This window comes from Apostichopus japonicus, chromosome 18 (assembly GCF_037975245.1).
Source record: "Apostichopus japonicus isolate 1M-3 chromosome 18, ASM3797524v1, whole genome shotgun sequence".
Lineage (NCBI taxonomy): Eukaryota > Metazoa > Echinodermata > Holothuroidea > Aspidochirotida > Stichopodidae > Apostichopus > Apostichopus japonicus.
Window position 1 is genome coordinate 4,653,354 of NC_092578.1, and position 13,877 is coordinate 4,667,230.

Here is a 13,877-nt window from a genome sequence, read left to right on the forward strand (position 1 = left end):
AAGATGGTCCTCTAACCATGACAGATAGACCACCTCCCCAAAGATAAAAGCAGAAAGCGGGTCTACATCTCATTTCTCTTGTTTTATTCTGTTCTGCATTTGTCTGGGAGGTAACACTTACACTGAATCTTAATGGTCTTTTCCAGGCACTGGGCGGCCTTCTCGATGGGCATCGCGTCCAACTCTTTCTCCGATACCTTGGGCGCTTCCTCCCCGAGCAGCACTTGAGTACAGACCTCTGACGAGTCGCAGATGGATTGCAGATCGTAACCTCCTTCTAAGACTAGCACCACTCTGCCCCCAGCTAGAGATAGCAGCTGCTTTGTCATATAACCAAAGCCTATTATAAAATGGGAAAGAGAGACCATGTCAACACCTCCCTCTATCTCTCTTCTATTCTTTCCATTTACAGCAACTGGTTGAGTTTGGTTTTCATTAGTCGAAGGATGATGGAAAAAGACCAATGTGTTTCACAGATATGTCTAATCTCTGTGGGGATACCATGTCATGTAACCACCCAGATTTCGTACCCACTCCCTGGCTTATGTGATACTCACACTGCGGGGATACCATGTAACCACCCAGATTTCGTACCCACTCCCTGGCTTATGTGATACTCACACTGTGGGGATACCATGTAACCACCCAGATTTTGTACCCACTCCCTGGCTTATGGGATACTCACACTGCGGGATACTATGTAACCACCCAGATTTCATACCCGCTCCCTGGCTTATGTGATACTCACACTGCGGGGATACTATGTAACCACCCAGATTTCGTACCCACTCCCTGGTTTATGGGATACTCACACTGCGGGGATACTATGTAACCACCCAGATTTCGTACCCACTCCCTGGCTTATGTGATACTCACACTGCGGGGATACTATGTAACCACCCAGATTTCGTACCCACTCCCTGGCTTATGGGATACTCACACTGTGGGGATACCATGTTACCACCCAGATTTCATACCCACTCCCTGGCTTATGGGATACTCACACTGTGTGGATACCATGCAACCACCCAGATTTCGTACCCACTCCCTGGTTTATGGGATACTCACACTGCGGGGATACTATGTAACCACCCAGATTTCGTACCCACTCCCTGGCTTATGGGATACTCACACTGCGGGAATACTATGTAACCACCCAGATTTCGTACCCACTCCCTGACTTATGGGATACTCACAGTGGGGAAACCTGGTAACCACCCAGATTTCATACCCACTCCCTGGCTTATGGGATACTCACACTGTGGGGATACCTGGTAACCACCCAGAGGGGCAGGGTGACCCACTGCTGCATCAAACCCTGCAGACACCAACACCACGTCTGGAGAAAACTCTTTCGCTATCGGCAAGACCACCGTTCTGTGAAAGAACAAGGAACCGTACAGAGGAAGTATTACACACTTTGTTTGTTTGTCTGTAGGAATGCGGATAGGTTTACCTACACGGGTAACAGGTATATATGGTACATGTAATGCTAGCCAATATGGACAATGACGAAAGTTAGGGAAGGGGGTAGGAGGGAGGAAGGGGGCAGGAAGGAGGAAGTGGGGAGGAGGGAGGGAGGGCAGGAGGGAGGAAGGAGGGAGGGAGGGGCAGGAGGGAGGAAGGGGGTAGGAGGGAGGAAGGGGCAGGAAGGAGGAAGGGGGAAGGAGGGAGGAAGGAAGGGGGCAGGAGGGAGGAAGGAGGGGGTAGGAGGGAGGAAGCGGACAGGAGGGAGAAAGGGGGCAGGAGGGAGAAAGGGGGAAGGGGAGATGAGAGTGGGAGTTTGAAGGTTGCAGGTCTTAGCCTGCCAAAGTGGAAAATATTCTGTTATCAGTTCAATTTATCCTCGTCCCATTGGTAAATTTAGGTTATACCTCCATTCCGGGTATGTGGATTCTCCTGCAGATATTACTCAATTCTGGTAGAAGACAGCTGGAGCTACATCACAATCTGTTGTGCAGAGAATAAGAGATCTATATTTAATACTAGCAAAATTCCAAGCAGATATGATTTACCTAAATGCAGCCATGTACTCTGCATCCCCCATGGCCGGGTCCAGTCCTCCATGCCAGGCAATGTTGACGTTGTAACCGAGCCCGGATCCACAGCCACACTAGCGGGAAAGAAACGCAAGAGAAGGAGAAAGAAATTAGCTAGGATATCCTAGGATAACGAATAGTAAAGTCCAGAAATAGCCAGCGTTGTTGTTAAGCACCTTTTCCCAGTGGCTTAAAACAATTCACACATGTACCAAATATCCACTCTGCAAGATGGCGAGCGAGATTCAACCAAGGTTTGGATCATTTATTTTTGCAAAACTGACCCATAGACTTTAGGGTAAAGCCTTGATAGGCTTGTTCAATAAGGGGGGAAAAAAACACAACAGGACAGAACAGGGAACAAAAAATTGTCATGATTTTCTAAATTTCAAATTTTGGTTTTAGACGATTACGTTCCTGAGTGTGAAATGTACCAAAGAGAAAAGGGAGATATTTCCAACATTTCTTCCCAAACAGACTAAACTTCTAAGATACTGTGTGATGTTTTTACCTCAAAAAGATAACTGATAAATGAAAATTTTCAGATCTGAGATATTTTTGGCTTCAAGTTTTCCTTGCAATTTTTTGACAAATGTTCTTAGCTGTCTCGTAAAACCTGAAGATGATAAAAACTATGAATTTGTAACGATGAAATTACCTCGTCCGGAGCTCCGGTGCCTGGGAAGAAGTTGCCATCGTCGTGACGATGCAGTGAGATGTAGAGCACATGCTGGTCCTCGTAAAAAATCTTCTGAGTTGAGTTACCGTGGTGAACATCCTGATGAGAAAAGACAAAAATATACTGAATGAATTTGAAAAGAAATTACAAAAAAGACAGACACCTTTTCAACAACACACAATGGAGGATAAACTGACACGCCAAACAAACTATTTCAAAGTGATACAATTTTATCTTTCAAACCTTTAATCATCTCTGATAGAATTGCTTGATAAGATTTTTAAGTAATTTAAATGATTTTAACGTAGACGAAATCCTCACCCAATCGACGATCAGTATCTTGTTCAACTTGAGCTTTGTGCGGAGCTGTTTGGCAGCTATGGCGATGGAATTGAAGAAGCAGAAACCCATGGCCTGAGAGGTCTCGGCGTGGTGACCCGGTGGCCGGACGATCGCCAGACCGTTCTTCAGTTCCCCGGCAGCGACTTTAAAGGCAAGCTCGATTACAGCACCGGCAGCCTGGAAGATGAGGAGAGAAAAAGAGAAGGCAGGTCTTGTGAGTTTAGCTTTATATGACAGGGCGGTATATCTATCTTACACCCCATTGGACAACGCAGTACATTCAAGGTTCTTTGTTTGATTTATAAATGTATTAATAAACAGGCCCCCGATTATTTGTGTAAGATGTTTACTAAGCATGTTTCATCATACCGTATAAGAAGTATATCTGCTACTACTTTAAACGGTCCTGCCTCTCGCACAAAACAGTTTGGCAACCATGTTTTTTCTGTAAATGGGGCCAGGCTGTGGAACGACTTGCCGTCTTCGGTTGGTAATCAATCTACATTTCTCTCTTTCACAAAAAGTTCTGAAGACAATTCTCTTTAATAAGGCCTTTAAGTAATCCTCTTTTTGCTGTCTTGTTGCTGTTTCTGTTCATTTGTATGTTTTATCTTTTCCTTGTAAAGCGCCATAGAATATCATTTTAGTTATGGCTCTATATAAATGCCATATTATTATTATAAACGGAATGACATAGTACCCTTGGCTGCAAGGGGAAAGTTCATGTCACGGCAGTTATCCATATCACGTAGATCGATCGATCGAGAGAGGTAGAAAGTTGTATAAAATGACAAAGATAGGAGGAACAAGAATTACAGAATATCTACAAAGAGAGAGAAAATGCACAAATATGAGACTTACCATTCTGACTGCACTAGGAGAGTGGAGATCATTCCAGATGGTATCGGTATCGACACCAAACCCACCGCATGGTAACCAGGTAAAATTACGCTTTGGCATACATGCTGAGGGAGGAGACATAAAAATAATATGCAAATATACAAATCTACTCATCTCTTTTGACTGTCAATAGGTTATAAGATATGATATTAAGGCCGGACAAAGAAAGTAGGGGATGAGAACTGCATTTCATTTGGGAGAAATTCAAAACGAGAGTCAGAAAGACGTTTCTTAAGAGAGAAATTCACGTTCTTTAACAATCCTCTTTGTTACAAAACGATTTTTCTTAGAGCGGTGTGACAATAAGATTCATGTTTCACTTTAGAGCAATTTTGTAATAACCAATATATTTTAATAGAGAAGTTTGAAATGATGACAATTAAACCTACATTTCAACTCAGGAAAGTTCATATATGTACAATAATTGTTCTTTGAAAGGAGCTTGAGACAAGAATTATACTTCATTATACAGCAAAAATTCACAAGTAAAGTTGAGATTTCTTTATAGGGAAATTTCAAACGAGAATTACATTCCACTATAGGGAAATTTCAAACGAGAATTAAATTTCATTGTAGAGAAATTTCAAATGAGAATTATATTTTTTCATGGGGAAATTTCAAATGAGAATTATATTTTTTCATGGGGAAATTTCAAATGAGAATTATATATTTTCATAAGGAAATTTCAAATGAGAATTATATTTTTTCATGGGGAAATTTCAAATGAGAATTATATATTTTCATAAGGAAATTTCAAAGTAGAATTATATTTCTTTATAGGGAAATTTGAAGTGAATTGAATTTTATTAAAGGGGAATTTTCAAATGAGAATTACATTTCTTTATAGGGCAATTTCATATGAGAATTATTTTTTATTATATCACTCACCAAGTTTCTTGGGATCTATCTTACTCCTGTTGGGCTGACTTGTTCCAAAGAAGAGGACATAACCCTCACTGTGGCAGGACTGGAGTTCTTCAAAAGTTGCCTTTCTGACTTTTATTTTCTATAAGTAAGTGATAAAAACAAAACCAATGATGATGATGACGATGATTCTTGCAATCAACATTTGAAAGGGTAAATGAATTCCATTCTTTCCTTCTCAGTTCAATGTGCAATACTTTCTTTCCAACCACCAGAAAATGGTAACCTTTAAGCGTAAGAACTACCAGCAAAAAAACGTTCCACAGATCGTTATAAACTACAACGATAGTAACACTCCGAACTTTGTATTCTGTTTTTACTCCATATTAGTATATTAACAATCCCACTTCCTAGTTTGGTGCAGCAAGATTTCATAACTGCATCACAAATTCTGCCTTATCGGCATCACCAAGGCAACAACAGACTCTAACTGTTAAAGTTGGACGTTTACTGATAAAAAAACTCAAGTCATGTTTTTTTTTAAAGACTGACCTCTTTGCTTTCGATCATAAAATCTTTAAAATTAAAAAAGTAATGACTAAAATCAAGCCAGGAGGACTGAGAGAGGAGGATGAGATACCTCACAACGGGAGACCAATCCGGTCCCTTGTAACCTGGCCCAGATACTCTGCAGCCGTCCAGGGTGCTCTGGGTGGTTAGCATTGTTGTTACATATACACTGGTGCTTCAGCATCATGGTATCGTATGCAAGGCCTGTAGAGAGAGAGAGAGAAGAACCAGGACAGACCATCAAATCCCTAGTACACACTTCATCATTTGGTGGAACAGAGAGCACGGACATTCGATGGTCAGTGACGACGGACACACCAAACTTTACATCATAGGAGTAGCTGCTCGTAAAGATCGTAAAGGTATTACCAGTATTGCGCACCCAAATATGCTAGAGAGTCAAATGTTCGTCAAACTTCGACAACGATTTCCCCGCCTTTATAAGAGACCGTTTTAACTCGCTGAGATGCATCAAATTATCCTCATGTCTTTGGGTCTTAGGAATGTTTTTTTTTGGGGGGGGGGGTGGGTGTGGAGGGATGTAAGAACTTTGTAGGCTATAATTTTGCACAATAGTGATATTCTTAACAAAAATTACCTATTATTCCATCTCACTTTTTTCTATGATCTTTGAAACATTCTGAAGAATTATTAACAAATCACAAAATATGAAGGTGGTGCAGTAAACCCTTTAGTTACGAGGAACAGGTGGGTGGGGTGGAGTTGGAGATATCGGTTACAAGGAATACGTAATCATACAGAGCAAAGACAGGTACGTTATGACGTTGTTGAAATGAACCCACCTGTTGTGAACTTGCCCTGTTGAGAGCCGTCATTGGCAGTGTTAGGTGTAGGGGAACTTTGGGCTCTTTTCAGTGTTCTGTGGGCAAGGTCACTGGAAGCCAAGGCACCTACAACAAAAAACATCAATTATCAAAACAAAAAAATTAAAAAGGGGGGTCAAAATAGATAGACACAGTCCATATACATACCAAGGAATGTAAAACAAAGGCAATCGGAGTTCATATCACAAATTACACTTCAGGCAGTGGAGGGAGTGTTTTTTACTTAAAAAGAATATTGACACATTAGGACACAGGTTAATCCTAGGTTGAAAACTCTAAATTAAAGTCCCACTAAAATGAAGATGTTTTGGTTTCCTACTACAGCTGGGGGTGGGGGGTGGGGGGAGGGGTGATTGCGTCTTTAGTACATGGTAATTCTTATAAAATGAAATGAAATAAAACAAAACGAGATAAAATAGATGCTAAAGAGAGAAAGAGGAATAATAAAATACCTGTGTCGTTGAGTCTAACTGAAGGAGGTAATGATGTGTGCTTCATGTAGAACTCTTCTCTATCCTGTAAGGAACCAAAAAAATAGAAAATAAGGGTTTCATAATTTCAGCTAAAATGAGATCAATATCAAATTGCACCGGTCGTACGTATAACAGGATCACCTGACATCAGTACTTGATCGTAAGCATAAAGATTGTAAGTATGATCGTTCGCCTAATTTCGAGGAAAAGAGGAACACAACTTCTCTTCACCTTCTTCTCTTGATCTTAATTCCGCCCGTTTCTCTCTTTAATCGAACAGTTTTGTTTCCCTTCCCTTTGGCCTCTGATTACTCTAGCCAACATCTTTTAGTTTATTTTAGAACAGCTTTTCTGAGTCAGGACAGCAAATTCTTTGACCCAATCCAGTCTTACTCAAAAATGAGAATCGCAATCAACCACTCTACAGTAGCATCCTGATTGATTTCTTTCCCAAAAAAAGAAGAGTGGGGAGGAGGTAAAAAAACTCTGGACTCGATCCACAATGTTCTGGTGGCCTGATACTTTTCACAGCATTTAAACGCATTAAACCCATTTGCACATAACTTGCAAAACATCATACTTTTTTTTTAAAACTTTGATGTCACTTTTCCCAAATGAAACTTGACTTAGAAACTTAGACTAGAGCTTAAAAAGGATCAACATTTTTTAGGGAGGGATTTGTAGAATCGAAAAAAAAAAGAAAAAAAAAGTTTGAACACGATCCACTGAAGAAAGTAGCTCCCCCCCCCCAGCGCCCCCATGACGGTTTGCTCACCCTCAGACGACACCTCTCCTCTTCCTCTGCGTCTTCTGTGAGGTCGACTGGCTCTTGTTTGATATGCCTCAGATCCTTCAGACTGGATACAGATCTTTCCTTCTGACTCAGAGATTCTTCATCTCTCTCGTCTACTTGTTCCTCGGACTCTAACAATCTCTGCCGAGGAGAGAAGCAAAACAAAGGAAAAACTAGAAATCTGTGCTCTTTGGTCAATATTGTATACCATCATTCTAGTGATTCTTAGTGAACCTGGGTGAACTGGAATACAGTTATCAAACCCGACCAGATTATTTGAGGGTTCTGCCACCTGGGGAAGGCATGACCTTTACGAATGCACAGCTTGTGAAAAGCAATGTAAACCACCCACCCACCCGCCCACCCCCACCCACCAACACCGCCCCCATCCCCAATAAAAACAATCACAAAAGGTCTAGTCTACTTACTTGTTGTTGCAAGAGGAGCAACTGCTGAGTGTGCGCATCCATAAGATGAGGATTAGACATGAGATGCTGGGAGGAATGGAGGGCGGCACTTGCTTGTTGACTGGTAGGGAGGGGTGCTGAATGGGTCCTGGCTAGTGGTCTAAAAGGATAAGGGAAGGGGGACAAAAATATATAGCAAATACTTTGTTACGGTATCATCTTTACGTGATCTGCAATTTGTCTCAAAATTTTCAAACTTTTGAAATGCAAGTTGTAGACTGTTTCAAAACATTAAAAAGAAAGTTTTCCTTCATAGTTTGTAATAAATGTCTTCTTGTCATATTCGTGCATGCCATAGTCTCCTCCACACATGACTATCTAATAAAGGTTACAAAAGGTGAATTCACTCATAATATTTCCATGCCTTTTTAGTCATCAATTTTCTTGGCCTTGTGAAAGTTGTATTGGGAAATGAAGGGGGGGGCAGGTTGGTGGAGGTGGAGGGGTATGGGAAGTATCCTGTTGATATCTTTAACCACTATACACACAACTTCGCTAAGAATGGCATGGCTAAAAAAAACGACAATGATCGGATGGATGACAAAATAAATTAGCATAGAGCTAACAGAGATTAATCACGATTGAATGAGCCAGACAAACAATTAAGTTAGTAATACGATTAATTATATAAATGAGATGGTGATTCCTTTATCTGTCGAATAAAATAGTGGTAGGTTAACCGGTAATGAAGCTGATATCGCTATCGGTATCCGATGCTTCATTGGGCAGATGATGAAAAACTTGCGAGAGAAAGCCAGCTCTTCTTGTTTTAAGTGCAAAAACGTATACATTTCTCTGCAAAACTAATTTGTTTCATTGGGATGTTCGAAGGAAGCATCTATATATGTGTGAGATTAAGAACAGTAGTGCTGGGGGGGAGGGGGTGGAGAAGGTAAGGGATGGGGAAAGAGATGGTAAGGTGATACTTTAAAGCACAATATGGAGCTTTCATGAGACCTTTGGCCAACAGTTGCGGTATCATCTCCATGTGTAAGTTACAGGAAAAGAACCAGACCAGTGAGGCTTAATTAAGTCAATTAATTGTCATCGGTGATGAACCTTTATTTCGAACAGACCATGGATATGTTGCCCCAGGTGATACTGGGGGGGGGGGGAACATACCTTACTAATCTTTGAGCAGAGCCAGGTGGTATTCCACTAATGGAGTTGATCTCCTGTATGGGTAAAGCGGCAAGCATGGTATGAGGGATGGCAGAGCCCAGAGATACTGCGGAAAACAAAAATTAAATCAAATCAAATACAAGGCATGCATTCATAAATAAATAAACAATACAGCAAAGAAACCAACAAAGCAATAAACACACTCCCATTATTCTTGTATTTAATTAGCACACGACTACTATGAAAAACAACTAAGTTGTAAGCTAGCTTGATATGTTTGGTATTTCTAGCTTATCTGAAAGCCAAACTGATGCTCTTTTATTCCACACACACCAGATTTTTAGATCCTCCTGCCAGCAGGAACTCGCGAAGAAGCCTCATTGGCTTATTAAAGCTGCATGCTGACCGAAGTCAGTCTCTAAGATTCATGTTTAACATTCATGATTATGAATTGTCAATTGTCAACAATTCTGTAAACTGGACGACATTGATTAATCTTGGAGTGACTTGAATTGATTGATAGATACATATATATATATATATATATATATATATATATATATCTGCTCCAAGAACTCCTACACCCCCCCTACACCCCCCTCCCTCCCAGCTCGCCTACTCTCCCTATCCCTACACCAACATATCCTCACTTAAATCCCCAAATATAGTACCTTCTCCACTTGATTTGTTCCCAAAACAGAGAAATATATATAAATGTGAACAAAAAGAACATTGCAAATATTCAATGTCCCACCCCTGTAGATGTTATTTCTCTCCTTCGATGCCCTCTCTCATGAACCCCACCCCCCCCCCCCCCACACCCATCCAAAATCCTACTGCTGCTCTCTTTTGTAAAGCTATCCTTGATTGCCAGTTAGAACAAATTCTTTTCATAAAAATTTGAGACTAGTATATTCTGTTTAAAACAAAACCTTATTGAAATCGTTTACTTAGAGAGAAATATCGGTCGTAGGCTGTCAGCATCGCCACCACTTACACCAAATTTCATACCCAACGTGACCTCAGAAGGAATATTAACAACGAGGAATGAACACTAGGAACATTTGTAAACAAAGTTTGGGTCATAGAGTATAAACCCACATTTCCATGGCAATCACACATAACAACAATGGAATGCTACGTGTAATCAGCTTACATTGTATACCCCAGTGTAAGAATAAAACAGTGCCAAGTGTTGTTGAAAGGAAGCCGTGCATTGTTTGCACAGGATCTGACTGTGTACTTTTACACAAAGCGTTGAAAAGGGATTTAAAAAGAACGACGTATTCCCGTTCACGGGGCGATCGGTCGTCAATTTTCATAGACTTGTTTGCGAACCTTTTGGGCAATAGTTCAGAATCTTCAACAAAGGCTTTATTCAGAGGACACTCCCTTTGTTTCCCCCGCATAAATGATGGCTTCACAATCATGTTTTAAAATTGCTCAAGAGAGCATGAAATATAAAAACTTGCACCGTCATATTCATTAGTCACTTTGCCCGTCTTTCATTAACCAGCTAACATTTCCTTCACAGCCAAAATATTTCTCTGAAAACTTTTGCCTTTATGTAAAGACTAGGAACTGTTTGGAGACAAAAAACCAAAAAAAACACCTAAATGCCATACAAAAGAAAGAAGAAAAAGGGGTTTTTTGACTTGAAAATGATGTTACAATTTCACACATCTGTAATTTTAGTTAACTAGTCATTCCTGTGGTTACTGGCAAACATTTAACTAACAGCCAGAACAAAACAACTCTTCTCTGAAAACCTTTAGCCAAAAAGGTCATACAAAAGGCAGAAGAGAACAAAATTTCTTTCAAAGTGAATACAGGTTACGTAGTTTATTCATTCATTCATTTATTTGTTTAAATACAGAGAAGTTAAATAAGTGGCAAAATATAATAAAACACAAGGACAATTGTAAAAGGGAAGCATTCCCAAAAAACCCAAGGGGCTTATCTAGTAGAGCACTCCCCATAAATAAACAGAGAGAACAAAACAAGAAAAAAGTAACACTCAATAATTTATATATATATATATATCTAAATATATATATATATATATATATATATATATATATATATATGCCCACTGAAACGCATCCATTATGTGGAGTCACTTTGCCTTCCATCTATGCCCCGAGACTGTTTAACCAGAACGACGTTTCTCTAAATTGTTCGGAGATAAACCCGTGATAAAACAAAGATATGAACCTGCTCAAAACTTTATTTGGTACCCTGTACTTTTGTTAGAAGTAAGTAAAAGCTTACACGGTTATATGGTGAAAGAATCGTTGCAAACACTGCTGTTATTGCTGTTTATTGGAAGTCTGGACGGTATTCTGCAAAACTTTCACCGCCCCTCCATTTCCCTCCCCACACCCCCCCCTTCCCCTCTTCCCAATCAAGCTCATCATACACACATGATTGTGATTGGTGTAACTATAGAAGACACCTGGATTCTTTGGGGAATCTGGTACTCTGCAAAATTTGAACTTTCTGTCAACTATTCGGTACAGGAATCACACAACAATGCAATTCACCAGCTCGGCTTACCCATGGTCTATAGGGTTCTTTTCTATTTTGAAACTTGATATTTTGCAGTTTTGCTACCAGACAAAAAGATTTTTGGCTATAAAGAAACTTGGAGAAGAATACAGAATTTACAAATCATCAACTAATTTAACCCTCCCTTATTTTTTTGTGTGTTTTGTGTTTTGTGATGAAGTTGCAGTTGGTTTGATAATAGCTGCCAGGATTGGCGACTGAACTCCAAAAACTACTTAAATGATATCTTAAAATGGAATTAAACTGTTAGCAAACTGCTTATCCACTAGAGAGCCTGTATAAAAGTAAGTTGGCTTGACGTTTCGATCCTAGCAGGATCTTCTTCAAAGGCTAAAAATTATATCTTACCAGGCACAGATGGGAGGTAGGCTGTCGGGAAGAGGGGAGCACCGTGATGAATGGAGCCAGTGATACCGGGCTTGGCAGCAGCCTGAAAAGATGCAAAATATCGTTCTTTCGTTCGTTTTTTTTTTCTTTTTCACTGCATGTCAGTTACATATGTTTACATGTCAGTAAACACACATTTTTGGGAGCATGTTATTGGAAATGCTTCTTGTGAAGGATATTGAAACTTGGAACAAAATTTTCTGAGCTTATTCCCTTGGATACAAAAACTACTAGTAACGATTATTCTATTGAAAAAAGGAAGAAATGCAAAATGTGGCAAAAAGAGGACAAATTTAGGGTTGAAAAGAGTAGGACGTAAGTCGAAAAATAAATGAGATAAGTAGGACGGTAGTAACCGTGCTCACACTGGATAAACGGATGTGAGGAATCCAGTCAGTGCATATTATTGAATACATACTAATCTCTTATGTGGTGTATCTGAGATGCCATAAAAATGAAACTTTTGCCTTAATTGTTTCTCATAATCATAGAGTATTTCACACTACATTTAAAGATTTAAAAATGAATCAAATGGTAAATCAAAATCCCCGCAACTGTCTACAAAAAGTAAAAATGCACACTTTCACATCATTTTGAAGGAAGTTTGAAATCACACATTACAAATCACACATTACAATGCAAAGTAAATAATTTTTTAAATGAATAAGGAAGGAAAAATGGAGACCAAAAAGTAGGAAAACTGAAGGAATACTAGGATCTCTGGAGAAGAGACCACTGGACAGTTTTGACAACCAATTTTAGTTGAACAATCCATGTTTCCACACTATAACCAGAGATCATCTCAATACTGACCTCTCCCCCTTCCCCTTCCCTCCTTCCTACATCCCTCCTTCCCTCCTTCCTACATCCCTCCTTCCCCCCTCCCTCCTTCCCCCATCCCCCTTCCCCCATTCTTCTTTCCCTCCCGTGCCATGTCATTTACCAGGGATGAACCTGAGGTAAAAAAGAAAATCATGGAACTTTGCAGAAATTGCGGTATATGCTCCAGTTTGCATATGCTACAGTGTGTTAGGATAATGGATTTGTCCCTGAGGTAGAACTGAAATCACGGATATTCTGCGAATTCGCAGAAAAAACTCATGCCTGATATACTCACCAGGGGAGGTGAATGTTGGGAGGATGCCGGAGGTAAACCCAGGGAGATGTTTGGTAATGAGGGGGAGGAGTAGAGATTGTCGTTGCTGGAGCCTGTCCCGTACAATGTTTTCACACGCATGTGGTAGCTACTGCTCGCTTCCTGCAAATAGTAGAGGAATGATTCAACGTGAGATGAAACTATCGCATCTATCTAGGAACTCCCCCCCGCCACCCCTCACCCACCCACCGATTTGCCAAATAGTTTTATTTCTTTTTTTTACCACTCAGTCTCTGAAAAAGGAGTTTATCTTGGGTGATATCAAACTAGCAAGCCTAGTCTACTGTTAGGCTTGATGGTACCAGTTAAAACGTAATCCCCTACATCTGTTGTAATTACAAGTCAAGTGTGTCAAAATTATGTGCCAGCTTTATTATCTATTGAAAAATACCCTGCAAAATTCGGTCTGGCTCACAGCCAATCATTCTCCCCTTCCCCTTTGCCTTTGTTACGAACATGCAATGATGCCGTAAGTTATATTGTAACCTATTATAATTGCCACACATAAAGGAGGACGGTTATGTAGAGAGGAGAGGGCGTTATTTGCTCATATGATGGGGTACTTAAGTTTTATATTGTGGCGTGTAAACATAAATTAAACGATGTGGGAGTGGGGGGGAGGAAGGGGGTGTTAAGTTCATGTAAACAAAGAAAAGCAAAAAAAAATTCATG

At 40.1% G+C, this 13,877-nt stretch overlaps 1 protein-coding gene across 11 annotated transcripts in view; it reads right to left on the reverse strand.

Moving 5' to 3' along the window:
• Positions 1 to 13,877, reverse strand: part of LOC139958985 (histone deacetylase 4-like) — an 88,150-nt gene that overhangs the window by 8,787 nt on the left and 65,486 nt on the right. For all 11 annotated transcript variants that reach the window (XR_011789926.1, XR_011789925.1, XR_011789924.1 and 8 more), the window contains 15 exons: positions 13,167 to 13,307; positions 12,011 to 12,092; positions 9,095 to 9,200; positions 7,934 to 8,072; positions 7,488 to 7,646; positions 6,692 to 6,755; positions 6,198 to 6,305; positions 5,465 to 5,598; positions 4,849 to 4,966; positions 3,922 to 4,025; positions 3,040 to 3,237; positions 2,698 to 2,817; positions 2,016 to 2,113; positions 1,259 to 1,377; positions 122 to 340 (listed from right to left, as the gene is read on the reverse strand). Coding sequence is in view for 1 of the 11 variants with exons in the window: in XM_071956453.1 (XP_071812554.1) it covers positions 122 to 340; positions 1,259 to 1,377; positions 2,016 to 2,113; positions 2,698 to 2,817; positions 3,040 to 3,237; positions 3,922 to 4,025; positions 4,849 to 4,966; positions 5,465 to 5,598; positions 6,198 to 6,305; positions 6,692 to 6,755; positions 7,488 to 7,646; positions 7,934 to 8,072; positions 9,095 to 9,200; positions 12,011 to 12,092; positions 13,167 to 13,307 (1,909 nt within the window). In the remaining 10 variants the exon portion in view is untranslated. The remainder of the gene's footprint in view (positions 1 to 121; positions 341 to 1,258; positions 1,378 to 2,015; positions 2,114 to 2,697; positions 2,818 to 3,039; positions 3,238 to 3,921; positions 4,026 to 4,848; positions 4,967 to 5,464; positions 5,599 to 6,197; positions 6,306 to 6,691; positions 6,756 to 7,487; positions 7,647 to 7,933; positions 8,073 to 9,094; positions 9,201 to 12,010; positions 12,093 to 13,166; positions 13,308 to 13,877) is intronic.